General features: G+C 43.3%; 1 protein-coding gene across 7 annotated transcripts in view; it reads right to left on the bottom strand.

The window, feature by feature from the left end:
* CAMK2G (calcium/calmodulin dependent protein kinase II gamma) overlaps positions 1–21,702 on the bottom strand; it is a 118,795-nt gene that overhangs the window by 29,100 nt on the left and 67,993 nt on the right. For all 7 annotated transcript variants that reach the window (XM_082054538.1, XM_082054533.1, XM_082054532.1 and 4 more), the window contains exons 4-12: positions 21,218–21,272; positions 20,582–20,647; positions 17,730–17,802; positions 14,562–14,664; positions 13,622–13,705; positions 12,654–12,748; positions 9,961–10,083; positions 7,700–7,783; positions 7,013–7,055 (exon numbers count right to left, since the gene is read on the bottom strand). In XM_082054538.1, the coding sequence (XP_081910664.1) occupies positions 7,013–7,055; positions 7,700–7,783; positions 9,961–10,083; positions 12,654–12,748; positions 13,622–13,705; positions 14,562–14,664; positions 17,730–17,802; positions 20,582–20,647; positions 21,218–21,272 (726 nt within the window). The remainder of the gene's footprint in view (positions 1–7,012; positions 7,056–7,699; positions 7,784–9,960; positions 10,084–12,653; positions 12,749–13,621; positions 13,706–14,561; positions 14,665–17,729; positions 17,803–20,581; positions 20,648–21,217; positions 21,273–21,702) is intronic.

The raw sequence follows: 21,702 nt of genomic DNA, 5'->3' as shown, positions 1-21,702 counted from the left end.
AAGGGGATGCAAGTGGAATTTCTGCAGCAAGCAAGCAACAAGACTTTCTGTAACAAGATTCATTTTAGAAGACAGGCAGGACTACCCAACATGCAGCTTAGCAAGGAGACAACAGGAGGGAGAAAATCCAAGGATATGTGAAGGCAGATTCTTTACTGGTCAGGAAATGGTCTCGTACCCATGCTCTGCAGCTTTCCAGGCATGAGATACTAGTATTTATTTTCACAATCCTTCCCACTTCCTCCACACAAGAAAAAGGATTAAATTCCCTCTCTCAGTGGAGTAAAGAGTTCCTCTATAACGAAGCAATACAAAGGCACACACTGCTAACCCGGTAACTTAAAAGCACAGTACTGTTCCTTGTTTAACAGGATACCCACTAGTTAGTCTCTGAAGATAAACACAAAAGGCCTTCCCTGCACAGGCCCCATATACCACTCCCTCTTCCCACATTTCTCAGTTTTGGCCTCTATAGGAAACAGCCTGGGCTCTGGATCATGCTTCTGGCAGAAACACAAGTCCCTAATGCTGAACTTGTCAGCAAGAAACCCTACACACTCTGGATGTACCAGAGCCAAGGGGAGGCAGCGAAGGAGGGAATTTCCCAGAGGGACAGAAATACCTGCTCCAAATACAGCCATGGATAGTGTCTCCCTCCTCCCAGCCCCACTCCTCCTCTTGCAGCGGGAATAGCCCCTTGCCCAGCCTGCCCTGGGTTTGCCCTGTCACCAGCGGTCAAATCTCAGTCACGTTTCTCATCTCGATCAAGTTTCCAGAGAGTATTTTTTGACATGCAGGGATAACATTGAGGTTGCTTTTATTAAGCCTAACTCATGATGCTAGTCTAACAGACCACTCGAGTTCTGGCTTCTAAACACAAGCGCTTTTACACCACAAAGAATTTTGGACTTTGCTGAGATTTTATTAAAAAAAAAAAAAATAGTATCACACCAACACAGAATTCCCAATGACACAGAGTTGCAGCTTGTCATCCTTATATTGAATATCTATTTATTAAGGACAAGACAAAGTCAAGACTGATGATTAACTCTCTGTCACGATGGCTATTTAGGCACAAGCTACTCTAGCAGTTGCCGTTTAAACACAGAACAGAGGGGAGTTGTTGCCTTGTGTTTTCTACCCTCACTTTGGTTTCTGTCTCCGCAGTCCTCTTTCTCTTAGATTCTCCAGACACTTGCTATGGGAACTTCTTGCAATAGGAGCAATTGCAATTGCACAGGAATGCTATGCGCTAAGTGAAAGACCAATGCAACGACAGCATATTTGAACGGGATAACTGCATGGTAGAATTTACAATGTAGATTCCCTTCTCTTGCTAAAAAGTTTATTTTAATTTGTTTGTTTGTTTGTTTTAAATCCTGCTTTGTTATTAACTCCCTCTGCCCCCACTCAAACAACACCACTGTTCCGGGAATGTACCTGAGCAATAGCCAAGCAACAACATTTAACGTTTCCCTCTCAATAAAAAGCCTTCCATGAAAGGATCTATTCCTCGATGAGACTAGAGTGATTCTGTTCAAAGAACTGCTAACGGATAAACAAATGGTCATGAAAAGCAGTCAGTCACTTCAAAACACTCTTTTTAAATGAGTAGAGAGAAAAGGGTAGGAGCAAGTGGAACGGCAGGTAAAAACCCCAAACTATTAGGCAATGTAAGCCTTTATGTGATCTTGACCCATAGGATCCCTAGAGATAGGAGACACCTCCTTTCCCATCCCATCAGGCCTAGCCAATGCCTGCACTGTGCATACACTTCCAATGCTCTGGGAAAATCTCAAGGGTAGATAGTGTTTGCAGATGCACACCCACCTCCCAGACTTGCCCCAATGGTTTTCAGAGAACGATTAAAAGAGGGAGGATTCATTAAATCTAAAGCCTGAAATACACAACTCAATGGTGTTTTCTTGGCATGAGCCACAGAGCTCCCCTTTCTCCAACTAGTGAATAATGGGGAAATTGTGCGGGAACCAGGTGATATCCTTCTGCTTTTTTCACTTCTGCCAGCCTCAGAAAACCAAAACATTCTCCATCAAGATTATGTGCAAAAAACCAAAATCCAGGAGCCAATCTAGTAGTCTGTGACATTTCAATAAAGGTTTTCAAACACCTTCCCACCAACACAGAAATTTCACATCCTGGAACATGCTCTCTTTGCAGGTACGCGTATATACACACGAACAGGGGCAGAACCTTGAACAGCCTGAACACCCATCCTAGACCTTCAAGCCTGAACACCCCAGTCTGTCCCAACTTCAAGAGTTGATAAAAATATGAGAGCACCTCTTTTGCAGTATTACAAAAACTCAATTTCCTCACAAACTAAGAAATAAAGGGGTGAAGGGCAAATACCACAAGAAAACACATTCACAGAGTTCTCCTGAACTTTAAGGCAAGGAAGACAAATGTAAAGGGAATTATTATAATAATTTAAATCCACTTTTGATAATAAACTAGACTTTCAGGCCATAGTTATAAACATCTAAATGCAGCAATAAAATTCATGTGCTTCTGGGAAGCTGCAAAATGGAAGTCTGCTTACTACTACTAGTACACTACTTCAGCAGGTCCACACTGCAATAGTTGAGCACGATTCTCTGAAAACCCTGACTGTTTCTCAAGCAACCTAGTAGATACTGAGAAATCACTTAAACACCCCGTATTTTTTCATTTAATGTGACCTCATCTTCTGCTTGGAAAATGTGGTTCTCACTGATTTCAAACTCAGTTATTGAGACATTTTTCACTCCATATTTTCATCCTTTGAATTCACACCACGAGGTTAGTGTTTACATGAGTCTGCTGATATAAATTTCTGGTCCTGAATGGATACCTACATAACTAACACAACACAGCAGAAACCTCAGTATATTACTCACACAATTTTAACTTTACTTTGGTTAAAAGAAACAACTCAAATTCTAGTCTGAGTGTACAGATATATAAATTTATATGTGCACACATACAAAACAGCAAAAATTCAGTTTCACAAGCACTTCTGGAAGGCAGGTATAACAGGACAGTGAAATGTTTCAGTATAACTTCATTATTTGTATTATTTCATTCTTCTTGCCTTTAGTCAGCTCAAAAAACATTTTTGTACAGGTTATATCAAACACGCACAAGCATATTCAGCCCTTCTTTATTTAGAAAGCACTCTGCTTCCTGGATCTACCTCCAGCCTCTCTCAACTTCACCTACCTAGTTAAAAACCCAAAACTTTGCACTGGAGAGTGAATAAGGATCTGTAGAGACATATAATGGACTCCGGCTATTGTCACAAGCTGCTCTAATAGTTCCCTCACAAAACTGTCTTCAGCTAGCAGTGACAACTCCCTAGAAAAAAAGCTCAGCATCAGTTAAAGATAGAGATTTCAGGCATAATGCTTAATTACCTGCAATGTCTGTCTTGGGATCTATTTTGAATAAAGTGTAGCACATAGGACTTGTGCTGAATCACTTGAGAGAAGTGAATTTCGTAGAGTGTGAAAGCTTGTCGAACAACAACTCCCCAAATTAACAGTTGCAGTCCAGTTAGGAAAACAGTGCTAAGAATTTCATGTAATGCACTTGTAAGTCTTGCATAAAAATTAACTTATAGAGAAAAGCCACTGCTCAGCACTTTGTGAAGATGACTGTTCCTAAGATGAAACAATTTTTTTTCCATCCTTTCACTCAGTTTATAGCAGGCTTACTTACAGAGTTTTACCTATATATAATAAATTAGTCCAGGCACCCTTAAATAGTGCAAATATTAGGAAACTCTGAAAACCTTGCCAACTTTTTCCTAGCAATAAATCTACATTTACTTCTCAGAAGGTGATTTAGGAGTTTCTTGCATATGATCTAATTCACTGATTTACCTTGACTGTACCTCTGTATTCTTTAAGTGAATGCAGGTCAGATCAGTGTTTGCTTGAAGCATCTGAACATGAAAAGCCAGAAGTGAGCACCCAAATCGTTCTGTGTGTACCCTGGTGTGACTCCAAAGATCCCACAGCAAAGTTTAGATTGCAATGTTCTTGCTCATAGCCAATGGAATACCGACCACAGAGTGGACAGAAGCTACAAACCCCTTATTATAACTGGGTCTTAATTTCCTGACTTCTACTGAAGGGAGTGCAACTGCATTTGCTTTTAACAAACAGGCTACAGCTGACCTGAGATATCATCTTTAAAAAAGAACCAAAACCAGACAATATTAAATTGTTGAGTATACCGTAACTGGGGAAAGGAGCCAGATCACATTCCTTTATCTTTAGGAACTGACCTGAGGCAAAAGGCACCTAGCAAGCAACAGATTATTCACGAAAGAACAGAAACTTTTTTTTTTTTTTAATTATTTGTAAGATTATTTTTTTTAATGTTGAAAAAAAGAGAGAGAGTACTGCTACAGACTCTTTCAAGCATACGATTTCTGACAAGCTAAAACCACACTGCCAAATGAAGGAACTCCACATTACAAAATGTTTGACAGAGGAGACAGTAACGACAACAGGATTAAAGAAGCCTTCTCATATTTCCTGCAGACAGTCCTATTGTGCCTAATTAATTGATACCAGGGTCACATGAGCTTTCGTTTTCCTGTTGGTTCAAAACATCTGTGCAGAAGCTTTTAGAAGATCTCATCCCCAGGCAGGAAAAAGCTTCTGTCTTCATAAATTTAGTCTCCTGTCTGCTGGGAATGGAGCTTTTAGAGGCCCACAAAACAGCATCACCCAATTAGAGAAAATAAAAACCCCTCAAGGTCTTTAGGGAAAGAAACAAGTACTATTTCAGAATTTTTCAAGTGCAGTCAGATAACCTGTTGTGATAGGAAAAGTCTGCACTATATCCCAAGTTCCCACATGGACTTTCTAACTTCTTACTTTCAGTTAGCATGTACTTATTTTTAACTTCCAGCAGATTCATGTATTTCAATTGCAGAAATTAAAAAACCCTAAGTTAATAATAATAATAATAATAACAACAACAACGTCAAGCTCACATCACACACAATCCTGCAAAGAAAACAAGAGTAGTTGATCTCACCTCTTCCAAAACACATAAAAATATTAGGAATAGCTACTATCTGCAGAGGCTATAATGCTTTGCATCTACATTCACAACACGTCTTTCTGGACAGTTTTTCAGAGCTTCTCATTACCTGGAATCACAGCTTACATTCAAAGTATAACTCAGTGATACTGAGAACTCTGCATTCACTACGGGCCACCTAGGATTTCCTTTTCTTCAGCTGTTAACTGAAGTGGATCCAGCAGCTTCAGCCCCTGAGACAGGGAAGAATGAGCAGAGCAAGCCTGTTCCTCCTCAATACCAGCTCAGGGAATAAGTGGATGTATAGGTCATACACCATTCAGGAGAACCCTTCTCTCGGGCATTTCATGTACTCAAAATCTGGGCCACAGGAGATTTTTCTTACCCAAGCACTTCTGCAGCTTCATTAGAAGTGACAACATTTGTAGACTAAAAATGAATCAAACTGCTGTTAAAAAAAAAATACTGACTATTTCAGAATCATCAATTAAGTGAAATAAAAACTAGCTGTGTGAATAGATCAAAGACTGTTCACACCAGCAGAAAGCCCAAGAAAACATTATGTTCCATACAGTCCCGCAGAAGCCTTGCTGTTGTGCCATAGCTCCTCAGTTATTTCAGAATCACTCTCAGAAAAAAAAAAAAAAATGTATAATTTTAAAGTCCTGTCATAGCACAATCCTGGGACGGGTGAATAGAGAAAATTATTCTGCCCCTTTAAGGCCAAACTATCAGAAATGCAGTGAAGAGGAATTGCTGTAGCCACAGGTAGTCCTAACATATTGGCACAGGTTCCTCAAAAGCAAAAACCAAGGAAAACCATTCTGGAGTTGCTGAGGGTTTTCCCTTAATTGTAGCTGGATTTCACATACTTAAATTTTTTCTTTAAACCACCATAAGGAAGGTTAAAAATGCTGCCTTGATTTCACAAAAGAATGTATGTGTGCATGCGCACTTTGAACGCTGGGATGATCATTTCACAGAGGTTTTCATTATGATTAGAAGTTCATTGTAACATCACCCAGAATATAAGTATTGCTATCCACCATTAGCAAATGGCCAGATGAAATTAATACACTTCCATTTCATTCATCATCACTTATAATCCATACAGTAGACTTTCATTTGAAAGTAACTGTAGTCAGGTGCAATAAAAATCTGACTCATGCATTCAGTGATTGTCCTTTTTAAAAGAGAGAAAGAAAAAAAAATGGCAAAGAGGGCAAAGAAAGCAGACAATCCCATAAAACAAAAGCACTTACAAATAGAGGTTTTCCACCCAAATTGAAATGAACACGAATAAGACTACATAACCTAGATGTGCTGAGCCAAGACAATAATCTTCCAAAAAGCACTGATTTGCATGTTGATATTTGCATTTTCAGTAAGTGCACTACGTAATGCAGTTGGGTGGGAGCCAGACTACCAGTTATTAGGCTTAAAAGGATGAAAACCACTTCTGAGACTCCAAGAAGGAAAACTCTGATAGCTAGATGCTTCAGACCCATTTTTGATGAGTCAAAGTAATGCAATACCCAAATAGCTCCCCTCCCTATTCTCACCAATATTATTACTTGCTCTTAGCCCCTGCCTCAGGTCTAAAGGAATCACTGCTACCTAATAAGAGTTCTTGACTCCTGGATTCAGACAGGAAAGCTAACATATACCAGACAGAATTTTCTCAAAATAATCTGATCACAAAACACCATGAGAGGATTGTGGCATCTGACTTTATTTCTGCTTTGTACCAGACTACAGCACCATGTGCTCCTCCCCAAACAAATCACTTCCTATTTCATGCTGGTCACCAGTGAAGACAAAGCGACCACAATTACAGCATGGTGAACTGTGTCCTTGTTTCCTTCCCTCCTACTCAACCGCCAAATGGTTACAACATCCCTCCTCACACAAATACTCACACAAAACCAAGGGAGGGATGGGAAGAGTGAGAACTTACCTGAAAAATTCCGAGACACAAGCATTGTTGTGAGGATTGCACCCTGTGGGGAAGAGAAAGAAAGGGTAACAGACAGCATCACTCACTTCAGAAAGCAGCTGTGCTGACCCGGGGAGAACACAGTGTGTCAGGTACCAAAGCAGAGGCATCCCAACACTAAGTGTATCCAGGATTCCCACATGTAGCTGTTGGACACGAGACGGGACTGCTTGGAGTCCAGCCTCTCTAGAGCAGCAGATAGAGGCCAGGCAGCATAGCCTTGGAAATCTAAAATGGCACTAAGAGTTATGTTTGGACACAGAGTTGCTTCCTGGCTTTCAGACAGCAGATGGCTGCTTCATACACAGGCCAGACACTTTGCCCTAGCTTCAGGCAACTCTACACTATTACTGGGAGGCAGAGAGTGATCAGAAAAGCCCCAGGAGTCAAGAACCAGTTGCTTTACTTTAACCCTGGTGCATAAAGGAGAAGGGGTGATTTTGTAGTGGAAGAAGCATGAGAAGCTTACAGCTTTGGAGAAAGAAACTACTCAGCTCCTCAATACACTTCTTTAGTACCTTGTACTAGAGGACCATATAAGGTACTTGATTAAGCGATTCATTAAGAAAAAATATTGCCACTAGGAAGGCATTAACCTCAAATTCAGAGGATTAAAATCAAACTAAAGGCAAACTAGCATACACTTACCTTTAGCTTCCTTCTAGCATTGAACTTCCTCAAGCACTCCACAGTCTCCTGCCTGTGCATCATCGAAGCAACAGTGGATCGTTGCTGAAAAATATGAACAGCAAAATATCAAGAACATACCCTAACCAAATCAGCCAGGGGAGTTTTCTCCACCTTCACACAACAATGACATACAATCTGACATGGCCAAGCCTCTTATCACTGCACAGCTGCAAAACACTGCCATCAGTTCATAACTTAATTTCCCAATAGAGCAAGACACGTTAAGTCAAAGTTGGCTCTTCCAGAACTGTGCCCAAGAAACTCTATGACTGAGGTACAGGTGAGTATCCATGTTCCCTGTCTCTCCCTGTACACAAATAGATCAAGACAGTAAGAAGATAAAGTCAAACAAATAAGCACATCCATGGGGACTGATTTGGAGGCACTACAGAAATTATCTGGGTTGCATTAGTTATATCTCTAAGGGAAAATTCCAAGCAGTACATGAATACTAGTAAGTGGTGCCTTCCTGGAAATGGCAACTCCCTGAATGTAAGTGCTGACTAGCAGAGGCCTCAGTATTTTTGCATCAGTTTTGCAGAAACAGATTTTCAGTGTGTAAGAGTAAAGATCATATAGCTCTAGTGTACCAATTAAAAAACCTGAGCATAACCTCTAGCCAGTGATGCACACCTGTCACCCACAGTAGACTGGGATCCCATCAGCCACAAAAAGAGAACTTCCCAGAAGTGTTGCCAGTCACTGAGAGCACATGAGGAAAACAGAGACAGATGCCACCAGGCATTCAGAGCACATGAGGAAACCAGAGACTAATGCCAAAGTAGCTGTTGCTCTTGCACAGAGCCACAAGCCAGAATTCCCTTTACAAGGACAGTGGGTGAATTACTAACTAGGTAGATCAGTAAATCAGTGTGTACAAAGCCTCCATTATCTTTCTCCTGCTTGGAAAAAATTCTGCAATACCCAAAAGAACTGTAAACTGTGCTTATGTTCAGCTAAGTTTCATGAGAAGTCTCTGTTTCAATCCTGTCGTCAAAGCTGCTGCAGTCTACATGGCAGTGTGGAGGAAGAATGTAATTAAACTGTCCTCTTTAACAACTTTTGATGGTCACTGTTCATTCAGACTCTCTAGGAGTGACAGTGATGTTCAGATGTTCAATGTGGACTTAAAAGAGACAGGACACATATTTCAAAAGTTCAGTGATGCTAAGAAACTCAGTGTCTCAGATAAACTGTTAAGATTTCCTACCACATTTACTTCAGAGGAGCAACACACCTCCCAAAAGAAAACGTCTGTTGTACACACCAAAAAGAAAATGTCTGTTGCACACACAGAAACTACAGAGCAAATGGAAACAGCAGACTTGGCAGGAGACAGTTTGGGTGAGAGGCTGAAATGGCTGTGAAGTGAAATCAAACTCCCCATAACTCAAGGAAGGAAAGCCTCTCTTGAACTGTTCCATATTACGCTGCCACAGGGAGCAAGCTATCGTAATCCTTACAGCTTTGGTTACAGGCATTGGGACAAAAATCTAAATATACAGGAACTGCTATTGATTATTGATTACTAATGTGAAGTTTTGACTTCCAAGGAACATGAATCACTTTACATCGCTTACACTGCCATTACACAGATGTTCATGTCAGTTTAAATTGCTAATTTGCTGTTTTGTGGTGGAATGAAAATCTCAAGAACAAGTGAGCAAAGGAACATACCGAACACATCCTAGAAAGCAGAAGTATGGTGTGGTATTACAAGAGCGTCTGGTTAGACTTAGCTGGAACTACTTCATTCTACCGAGGGAAAAGTGCACTACTGCTGCCCTACCTTACGCCCACTCCCAGCTGAGTTCTGGGATTTCCTTGCCAACTTTGCAAAGATGAAGAATACTCATGTGTGGGGTCTGGTACGGCAGAAACTACATACACAGACCAGCAAAAGATTTTTCACTGATTTCAAGCTTATAGCCAGTTAAGCTGCAGCACAGCAGAAATGTTCCAACATTGCAAAGCTGCAGTGCAATAAACTAAAGTAGAGATTAAGAATAAAATAATCCTAAAATATTTTGTCTGATGCCAAATTCCATCTGACATTTTAGGATAATGTGGATTAAAAGAGAAGATATGGGGGAAACCAGAAACTATGGATGTTCACAAAATATTTTTTTTATAAAATTTCTTCCTAAAGAATAAGGGTTTTTTATTTTGTCAGTTCATGGTAAACCACAAATCAATCTGTAATAGAAGAAAACACTTACGCAGACCCATGGATGTTTGAGAGCCTGGTCAGCTGTGATGCGCTTTGCTGGGTTTATCGTTAGCATCTGGTTGATCAAATTCTTTGCTTCAGGAGTCACTGTGTCCCACTCAGGTGATGGGAACTGAAAGAGGAAGAAGGAATGGATCATGAACTAAAAATATCTTCTACTAGCAGAAGATATTCTCCCTCCAACAGAGCTGAATTCCAGCTTTTGCCCTTTTGATACCAGGGCTAACGTATTTGCAAAAACCACCAATTTCTGTGAAAACCCATGCTGAATGAAAATCATAAAGAATATAGCAAATGAATGGTACCAGACAGCAGGACACACCTGTACTAATCACCAGACACAGGCAGGAAGATTTACAGTGCAAAAGCCTTCTAGGAATCATTCAGACCTTTGAATTTCTTTCACGCTTAACAGTCAAAAAAAGTAAAGTCACTTTTAAAATGAGTTCTGACATGAAAAACACAAGCACTAACTTTTTTACCTCACCTTGCTCTTTCTCCAGCATGCTATAAAGCTGTAACAGCATACGCAAAATCACGAACACTTAACTACAGCAAAACCTCATGAAAGCAAAAACCGCTAACAGAGAACATCCCATCAGGTATCCTTTCTCCACCATAAAGGGCAATATCCTGGAACAATACCAGTCACTTAGGTGCAGCAACCCACCAGCAAGTTGTTAGCAAATACCTACTGTACTAGAAATTATTACTTGGGGAGCAAGAGCAATGTAAAAGTGGATAAGAACACAGAAGTGTGGAAACAAAGAAAAGAATCTCAAGTGTTTCAGCTACTGATCATCCACAAGGGGTAACTGGTCTCTCCTATAATTCCAGTAATGATAAAGACATTTGCGCCATCCTCCAGATGCTTGCCAGTGGTATAGATGACAGCAAGCTGAGATTAAATGCAGTGCATCTCACTCCTATGAATCTACTGTACAAATACAGGTGAACGTGAGAACACAAAGATAAATCTACTGTTGGGATAAAACTCCCCTGTCTTTAAGGGTGGGGGAAGATTGATTTATCCTGAGAACTACATTATTTAGAAACAATTATCTCATCTCTTTTCTCCTGCATTTTGTGCTTTGCTCAGCTGGGTCATAAAAATACACCCACCGTATCTGATTTGTGTATAACCTTATTTCTGCATTCTCGGGAATCAGCAAGGCATTATACAGTTTGTTCTGTGAACATTGCAAGAGACTGCTCAAAAATTCTGATACTGAGCTTTCAAGCCAGGACACTTTCTCCCCACCTGAACTCTCAAGTATTCACAGTAATGCCTTGCAAACCCCCTACCCAACATCAGAAAGTCCAATTCACAGTTGCCACTTACTCTATGGTCAAGAGACACTAACAGACCAGTACAGTGCATACAGGTCCCTTGGTGCTGCAGTAAGGACACCAGGAGCAGGTACGCCAGTAAAACTTGAGCTGTATTCTACCAGGCAAAACAGGAGGAATCTACAGGAACTTGTTCATTATAGGTAAGAATTCAAAAACAACAGGTACATAGGAGGCATCAGGCACTTCACTCCTCACAACTTACATAGAGTTAGACATTTAAACCCTGAAATGCTTTGAAAATCTCCATCGATATAATTAGTGCAAAAACACTTCAAATGAGAACAAGCAAAACAGAAACAAGAGGGCAGGAAGGCAAGAGAATAACACAAGTCCATTTATGGCTCTCAAGTACGAAGACATCACTTTCCTTTCACTCAGGAAGCCACCAAGGCAGGACACAGGTTTACGCAGGCCTTTGCTCTCACCAGTACAGTCGCTCTCATGCTCTCGGGCACAGAAGCTGGAAGGTAACTGGGGTCCAGAAGAACCCTCATTTTTTTTTTCATCAAGACCACAAGACAGTCTACAAAATGAACTCCCCAACTTCCTCTTGATATTCATGCCCCACAGACTTTGAGCTAGGATTTCCAGGAGTTCCTTATTCCCTCTCAAGCCTCTTTTTACGTGGAAGAATTTATGCCAAACATTCAAGGTGGTACCCAAAGCACATTTTATATCACCTTTGCTCCCAGGAGTAAACTCCTTGCTATAGCTCTCTTCCAGGCACTTTTTACGCCTCAGTTTTGCGATGCTCTGAGAAGTGTTGCAAGAACTGCTTGGCTTTTTATCAGAGCTTCCAACTCACCACACTGATCCCCACCACAAAGCCACCCCTCCAAAGGCCCCTGCCATTCAGCCTTCTCACTTGGCTCCCTGCTTTCCATGGCTGGAAGACATTCTACTGTGGCACTGAGGAGATGAGAGGCCATCATTTAAGCTATCATTCTACAGAATACTTCCTCACATTTTTAATTAGGCCTTGAAAAAGACAGGTTCCTTCATTCCACCCTCTTCCCCTAAGTTAGCACTGGCTATGTCTGCAGCACTTTGTGGTAAATGAGGCGCTATTTCACAACATCTGCATTTCCAGCTCTGCATTTCCCTAATGACCAGGAATGTCTTGGTGCCTGCTGCGATGCTTTCCACACTTCTTTTCAGTAGCCCCAAACAGGACTGCATCCCAGGCAGTGAGGACAACAAGGTGTACAAACACGCCAAACATCACTTTGCACAGTAGCTTGGGGCCTGCTGCTGGACACCAAGTAAGATAGTGCCATGTTTTGATGGCTTCTACACCCATGCAGGTACTCAGCAAGAAAGTGCCCTTACGTCATAGGCTCCGGCTTTGATCTGCTGATAGAGTTTGTGCTGATCTTCATCCCAAAAGGGAGGGTACCCCACTAGTAATATGTACAGAATCACTCCTGGGAGGGAGAGACACAGATACACTATGGTTAGGCTAATCCACCAGTTATTCCTTCAGCCCCTCTTCCTTCCCTCTTAACAGTCCCCAAATGCAATGCTTGCTCTATATCTTCATTTGCCATCATATTTATCCTTCCGAGGTAGAAACAGTCAGTACAAACCTCTTGCCTGCTGAACCTCACCCTGGCACTTCATGTTCAGCTCTTAACGCCAGCTGCCAGGAGCTACAACAAGGTGCATGATGTCCTTCTACCCTCCTCTGGCTATCATGGCTGGTGAGGCACAACTCCCAGCTGCTCTCAGAATAAAATGAAGCCACAACCCCTGTGGCTCCTGGGCAGCAAGGGACTTTTTAGGAAGGACTAGGCTTTTAGATACTTACTGCACATGGTCTTGGGACAAAAATGCCATTGGCAAATTTAACACTCCTGGCCTGCAGAGAACCATTTAGTCCATGTCAGGCAACGCTGATATCACATATCTTTAAACTTATCAGTCCCAGATACACTTACACTTCATTTTTTCCTTATTAAAAAAATCAGCTCTCTTCAGTATTTCATCTTCTATATAGGGTAACAGGAAATTGCTACAGTTATCTAAACCACTGACTCTGCAAAGCACAGACAGGTTGTATGTCTTGATTCTCAAACATCTGATAGATGGCCTGAGGAAAGGGTTAGGAGCCAGAATCAGAAGAGTTCAGGCTTCAATATTAACTCCATCTACACAAGGTGCTTATCCTCAGGTGTGCCTTCATCTCTCCACCTAATAAGCAGGAGCACTGCACACCCTCCCAACAACAGGTTATCATGAATTGCTCTTCCACATGGAACAATGTTGTTTAAGTGTAAAACATTTTGACAGAGTCTTACCACATGCCCATATATCCACTGGTTTTCCATAAGGATCTTTTCTTAAGACTTCGGGGGAGAGGTAGCCTGGAGTGCCAGCAAACCCTGCCAGGAAATGGATGACATGAAGTACTTACAGTGCCCAAGCAAAAGAGATCTTGCCGTACCACAAAACTCACTAATGGTAACCAAAAAATTTCAAATCCCATTTCCCACCCTCCACCCCATATTTGCTAGAGCTACTCATTGTTAGACCAACAGAAAGAGGAAAAAGAAAAATAGATAGGATAGAGTGTCTACATATTGCAGGAAAAACAGAAAAGAGAGAGGGACCGTGCCAACCAGCTGGGCACAAACTCATACATCAGGCATCATATCATTGTTACATATAATGCCTTAGAGTTTTAAAACACAAGACACAGGTGGGACACATCTCACTGCCAAATGCTGCGGGCAGACCAGGAGAAGCAGCCATCTCTCCAGAATCTCTGCAGAACTGCAGAGTCTCAGAGCTGATGTTTAGCCTGAAAAGGTCTTATTTCTAATTATGTTTTAGTTAAACAAAGATAAGGCCAATTCAAATGTGCCAGGTCAAATGCATTTCTGTAAAATGACCAAACAAAATTCCAGATGTCTACACTCCTGAGCAGTAGGAAAGTTTGGATCAGGGTCTAAACTTAGCAGCTGCGTTCATCTCTGACACTAGCATCTACTGCAAACTGAGAAGAAAAACACATAAATACTTAGCCATTGTTTCTGTCTTTCTTTATCATATTCTTTCCTATATTGCACTTAGGCTCATGCCCAAGGACCCAGAGGCCAAGAAGTTCAGAAAGGAAGCAGCAATGCCGACTACACACAAGTGTGCTGGAAGAGCTGAGAGAAAGTACTCGGGTAGGGTGCAACACAACCAGCCACCAGGATGGGGGGAGCAATAGTGGGGAAGCTCAAACACTCTTACCAAACCAGGCCTGCTGCTCTCCCTGCACTTCTATAGCCAGTCCGAAGTCAGCCAGCTTGACAGCAGCACCCTTACATTTACTTGCCAGTAGTAAATTTTCAGGCTGGGGAGAAGAAAGAAAAAAGGAGATAAGAATGAAAGACTGATACTGCCGTTAAAGCCTCCTACCTCAGTATTCACATAATTAAATTGAATTTGCTGACTGAATTTAGCAGGCATGTACTAAAGTTGATCAGGTGAAGATGGAGCAACAGCAACAAATGGCCTTGACCTAGAGTGGTAGAAAAATCTTCTAGTCTAACACAAAACTTCTGTGGAAGCCATAGCCTCTCCCAGCCCAGCCTGTATGTTACACGCTGACACCAGAGGGCACTGGCAGCACAGTTCCTGCAGCACAGAACACAATATTTGTTTCAGTGATCCCCACAGAGAGTAACTGGGGAGAGGAAGAAGGGGGGGAAGATGCAGTAGATACAATCTGCAGTGAGATTTCTCCCCATGAACATTACATGGTCCCCAAGGCACTGAAAAAGTACATATGATGCTAATAGGGGCTGCCAAATACAGCACTGTAATGTGGGAAGGCATCATCTGGATAGGCAGTAGATTTCATCCCTTACAGAAAAAGCCTCAGCCTCAAATAGGCGTAAGCAGCACAGCAGTGAGTATTCTTGTAAGCTGTTTTTTCATGCTACATATCTGCAGCAGCGTAAAATATGCTGTCTTGCTACTGCTGCTGTCACCTATACAACAAGCAGCCATGTCACTTCCCCCATGTGCCACGAAAGGGAGACAGACTTTTGCCCCTCACATGAATCCCACTCGAATCATAATTCTGTTGTGTTCCAGCAAAGGAACTTCAGCAGAAGGCTTAACACAACTCCAAAAACTGTACTGAGAGTCAGCAGCTTCCTCTGAAGCACCAGAGCAGTTAGTTACAAGGCACCCTTCAAAACGCCAAAGCATTTAAGGTGGGGGCTATTTTAGCTCTGCAGTAAACGCAACTTGTAGACAGGCAGGACAAATGTAATTTCTCATTCTACTCCCTTCTGATCATTTGTGCAACTCATATAAACTTGAGCTTTTAACAGAGCAAGACAGAAGCCTGGAAATCCAGAAACAGGTGTCTGTCTCAGTTCACAAATCTGATGAAGATCCATTTTGCAGCCTGCTCACCATTTTCATCCCATGGTAACTCACCATCCCCTGTTCTGCCTGACAGGAACAAGATGCTTTGCTCATTCACCTGCCTTAAAGCACTGAGCATGTGCCTTGCTTCTGCTTTGAATGAAGGGAGAACAGCCTTGCCCATCACAGTCCTTGCCATAAGAAGCAGGGAAGGAAGAGGAACTGGGTCTCAATACTAGGATACTGGGATGCTATTAGATTTTCACAACACGAGAAGTGGAAGAGATAGCATTAATCAAGCTACACTGATGAAAGTTCACCAGTGGAAAAAAAAACAAAACAAAAACAAGGAATGCTTCTAAAAATCCCTCTCAACTTCAGATTATACCTCAGCTTTGCTTGACTAAGAAACAGGGAAATTCAGGCCAGGCTTGTGCTCATTAAGCACTCTCTGCTTCCAAAATACAGCTACAAACACCTTGATGCTAATGGTGCTTATCCATGTACATGTTTGCCAACATACAAGTTGTTTCAGGTTTCACATACCTTTCGGTAAGGATGTGAATGCATTCCCTAATTTCTTATGGACCCTATGGACAGCTCAACATTTGAAGTTCTTTAAGAGCATGTCAGCCAAAAGACTAGCTTAGGAGAGGGAGCTGCAAAAGACAAAACTTCACTTGAAGCAAACTCTGCTGTGATCCTGAAGGCCAAGCACAGGATCTTTTCTTGCTAAAAGGAATAGCTACTCCTCAGGCCTGGATAGTTTCAGTGAATCAGAGCAAGCAACAGAAGAAACACATTAACTACAGTGAGGAGTATCTACCATCTGATAAGTTTTAAACAAGTTCACAACTTCCACACAAACAAAACAGGGAAGCAAGCCAGATTATATCTGAACATAGGATGCAAAGGAAAACTTAAACCATCCTGGACTGGAAAACACTACCAATTTTCATAGAGGCCCTAACTTTGGGCAGCAGTGCTGGTTGGAGGCTGCCTTTCTCAAGAGCAGGTGTCAACTCTAATCCAGAGCAGCCTTTCCTCAGAAAATCACTTGCATCTTTTCACAGTGCTCTGGATCAGAAGGCCAAAAATGTTGCATGGGAATTTGCCAGAAGCACTAAGGGTTAATAGCTGTCTACTAGATCAAAACACTGGGGGAATACTGTCACTGAGCTTACAACAGGGTTTTACCTTGCTCTCTGCAAAGTATTTTTATATCTTTCCTTTATGCACTGTATAACAAACCAAAACCAATGCTAGCAGCAGGTGTCACCCTGCATTAATTTAACTGGACCACTGGTGGCCATCACTGTTTCCACTTTAGACAGAGGGCTGCAGGGCAGGTAGACCTTCCTGCATAAACCTCTTCACTCTGGAGCCTGCCCAGCTCCCAGTACAGCTGGTGCTATGTGGGAAGGGAATTTAAGTAACTACACTATGGGGGCTCTGGGTCTATAAATGTGTTATAATATGACAAATGGTTGATTCACCCAGTGTTTAACTCACCAGTAGTTTTGGTTTTAAAGTACTTCTACTGATGAGAGAAGAAAGAAGTGACATGAAAAATTCTTGTTGTGCATATCTGTCCTAGCTCAATGGCATGTGTTTGGCAACAGTGCAGAATAAAAATATACATGCTCTGTGCAGACAAACTCATCCTGGCAGATTGAACAGAGATTGCCCCAGGTCTCTAGAGATATCTCCAATGGCAAACTAGAAAGTGTCCTTCATCCTAATGAGTCCTACTCAAGTTTCTCCGAAAGCCTGCTGCACTCCAAGGATCACAACCACCCCATCCTGGAGCTCCCTCAGAGACGCTGAGAACTGACAAGGTTCATGAAGACTGAAAACTTCCTCAGGAGTTCAACATACCCTCTAGAAAACTCCTAAGGAGCAAATTTCTGCTTTAGGAACCCCTGAGCCCAGTTCAAGTAAAAAAACCCTGCCAGCTGGCAACACAGTATTGTTGTCTTGTCTCTTCCAGTGATCCCCTGGCTGCTCTCCTCAGCCTCTGTGGCACGGAGGAAATATTACCTTCAAGTCCCTGTGCACGATATCATGCTGGTGAATGTGATTCACACTCTCCAGTATCTGATGAATACAGTGGCTGCAAGATAAAGGGAGAGACACACAGAGTTATGCACACACACACGTACACTTGACATCTCATCCCAGAACTATTTCCCTAACTTTTATATTTTCACCAGAGAGAGTTCAAGACCTCAGGCTGAATCCCTTCGTCATGCCCGCAGGATGACATAGCTCATACTGGCACAGCTGGACACCATCAGCCCCCTCAGCAACAGGATGCCAAACATCCCAGCCATAGCAGGACCACAAAGCCTCTCTCCTATCTCCCATCATCTCCTTCCTTTCCTCCCCATCACACAAAGCATCTCACTTGCTCCTTCAGCCAACAGCATCCATCCCAGACAGGAGAACCGAAGCACCCAAGTATCTGCAAACAGCAGCCAAGACTGGGCAAGCAAGCCGCAGTCGCTCCAGGAAACATCCATCTGGGCTAGTCCCGAGAAAAGAATAAACTTTCAGAGAGCAGCAGCCTCCCCCGGCAAACTCAGGATGACGACTCCTGGGTGACTGCCAGTTCGCAAAGCTTTCAGAGCAGCATCTCAAGCGCTTTACATACACAATGTGTGCACACACCCGCTTGCTGGGTGCCTTTTAAGTACAGATCCCACTTAAGGGGTTAGTGATCTGAAAAGCAGACACACTCCCTGTTAAGTGCAGCGTGCTGCACTCCCCCAGCTCACAGAAATCCCTGTCTCTGCCGCTCCTGCTGCTGTAATCGCAGGGGCAAAAGATGTTATTTACACCTGTTGCATACGGGCAGTGCAACACATCTGTGGGTGAGATTTCTGGTAGAAAACATCTCTTCCACTAAGCATTTACTCATCTCCCAAGGGTGAATGTGGAATGGAGAAGGGATTTTTACAGCTATGGCTGGGCAGTAAGCACCCAGATGTGGACAACTCAGATGGGTCTGTGTCTTCACTGCAGGATCAGTCAGTCCCCTCGTTGAATTCTGCAAATCTCAGGGGAACAAATTTGAAATGAGTGAAATATCTGAGGGAAGGGAAATCAGCTACTGGGAAAGATGGGAAGAGGGTAAGGGGAAGAAGAGGAGAGGATGTACAGCACTGTGTATTTGTTACCCCCACCCCTCCAGAGCTGGCAGTACAAACCTCAGGGTCGGAGTCCATTAATATCTCCCCGCTCCCAAAACAAAAATGTATAATTAGAACAGAGCCGAGTCTGAGAGAGAGAGATTTTCTGGCCAAAAATGGCAAAAGTGTGAGGTGTCCCAGGCGAGCCAAGTGCGGCAGATTGGCACGGACCTTGCTCCCTCGCTCTCCCAGCCTGCTCTGGAATTCAGCTCGGCATGGGGAGAGGAAGGGAGGAGTTTCACTCTGTCATTTCGTGGGCACTCCGAGACCTGGCCAGCTGACAGTCAGAGGGCTGAGCACCCCGAGGAAGGCTCACAGAGCAACAGACAGTTCTCCTTTTCCCCTGACCCTGCCATAATTTTCCTGAGCAGTGACAGTCACTGCCAGCTCTTGACCATTTTTGGGAACAGGCATTGGCAAGGAGGATAGGGGGAAGGATGATGACTGAAAACCTCAGAACTTCCCAACTTCAAGGTGGAATGGCTTGAGTGACTGTGTATCTGTCTGCGATGCTGTGCCTACAACATCTGTACACCCCACTGAAAACATCTACAGGGCTCTCAGGCCTCTCTGCCAGGAGCTCCATCAGAAATGACAAGACAGCTCACCAGGGTAGCACGTGGTACAATGTCTCATTTGAAAGCATCATGCAGTGCCCAGAAGACAGAGGTTTATTATAAGTGTACCACAGGGAAAGCAAATAAGCACCCACAGGCTTCACAACAGTACCTTCACTAACACACTGGGTTATACTCTTCCCTTCCTTGCACTTGGTATGATCCTCCTCACAGTACTACCTACCAAGCTTCCCCTGCAGCAGCACCCACTGCTCCCTTTTTACCCCTCTCCCCTCACAGCACCGCTAATTTCTGCTCCAGCAAGGGTCAGGATGCAATAAGAACACAGGTGAAGAATAAGCAGGGGTGAAATAACACCATCAGGCCACTTTCAAGCTCTGCTAAAGCAGAACAGGAGCTGTCTAATCCCAGCTTTGATTCCAAATGCTGCATGACAGACAGGCCAGAGAACACCCTCAGCTACTGCTGCACAAAACACCCACCCTGCTTAAACAGCAAAGGGACAAGCACAGGCCATTTCAGGAGCACACATGTGGGAGAGAGTGGACACACTCAGAAAAAGAAGGGCAAAACTCTAAATGTTTTTACTATGAAAATATAAAGGTTGCTCTCACATATTGTGTCTCACTCTGCCAACCAGCTCACAGTCAGAGAGGGCTTCCCCAAAACATAGCCTTCAAAGTCCCCTCTCACCCCTGCCCCATAAACCATTACCTAGACACAAGCAAATTGTACGGGTCTGCCGAAAAGCAATGGCACATCACTAGAACCCCTACTAAGAGAGGGCAGAGGCCAAGCAGGCAGTGCTCTCGCAGCCACAGGACAGCTCTCTAAGGACACTGCCACCACCCACCAGAAAGGTCAGGCAGACAAAGCTGCCAGCAATGGGTCTCACAGCAAAAAGCACACAGACAGCAGCGTCTGCAAGCGGCAAGGGCCAGAGCTGCAGTGAGTCAGGCTGACCTGTGACAACAGTTTATGCTAACAGCCGAAAGAGGAGTTGTTTTGTCCAGATGGGGAGCAAGTGTCAGAACAAAGCCGTGCACAGAACAGCAGTCAGGAAACTCATTCCATTTGCCAACACACGTGGCACGCACACAGAAGGATCTGGAAACAGTCTTACCTGGCATCTGCTTCACTGTAGTATTCTCTGGCAACAATATCCTCAAAGAGCTCCCCACCAGTAACCCTGGAGTGCAAAATAACAAGGGAGGTTACAGAGCCCATGCACCTCTAGCTCAAGGTTGCACAGAACATACGTGGCCCTTTCTCACAGCCCGTGTGGGGATCTGCAGCACAGGGGAGCCAGGGCAGAGCTCCACCACCACAGTAACAGCACTGGTACATCCACGTTACTGAGCCCTTGGGCTGCTGTTTCAACAGCAGTGCACAGGACACTGCTGACACACTGGGCACCAATTGCCCATGCGCCTCTACAGAGCTTAGTATATGCTAATCTTGGGCAGAACACCCCTCCTCTGATCCCCTCCAGGCTGCCTCAGAGCCCAGAGTCAAACAGGCTCCCTGTACAGGATAGCCATCCTTTGCCATCCCACGCTTACACCTCCTGCCAGGAGCCTCCTGGTCCATCCCCTACCACACAGCCAATGCATTCTGTCAAACAGGCCAGAGGTATCTACAGGTCTCAAAAGAGAAAGGGATAATTATATGAATGCAGGTGCTTTTTATTTCACTCTTAGGCAACCATCCACGTGCCTGTATCACTGGTGAAGCATCAAAGCCAAAGAAAGACACTTACAGATCAAAGACGAGGTAATGGAAACCTTCTTCTGAAATACTGTCGTGGAGCCGCACTGCAAAAACATAATCAAGAAATGGAGATTTACAGAGCATGTAGCAATATGACACACTTTGCAAATCAAACCCATGCGCACAGTCAAGTTCTCCCTCAACCCAATCAGTATATTAATTCCTCATGCCCTTCGCTTTGTGTGCTCACTTAGTGACCTATTTCCTTCCGCTATCTCAAAGGAACAGATGGGTGTCCTTCACACACACCCACTCCTCCCCAGCATCAAAACAAACTCTAAATATCTTTGACCTCCTGTTCATTCTCCTTCTCTAGCACTTCAGTACCCTCCTTTCACATCTGCCTACTCTTTCGTCCATGCTCACGTTTTGCAATCTCTCCTCTCCCATTCTTATTTCTCAAAACATACCCTTTTCAGAATCTTCAAATAAGGCTCCAACCCAAAACCTGAATTCCAACCCCACCTGCATGGC

Source organism: Streptopelia decaocto (assembly GCF_964273445.1).
Source record: "Streptopelia decaocto genome assembly, chromosome: 5".
Classification (NCBI taxonomy): Eukaryota; Metazoa; Chordata; class Aves; order Columbiformes; family Columbidae; genus Streptopelia; species Streptopelia decaocto.
This window is presented reverse-complemented; position numbering and strand designations above follow the sequence as displayed.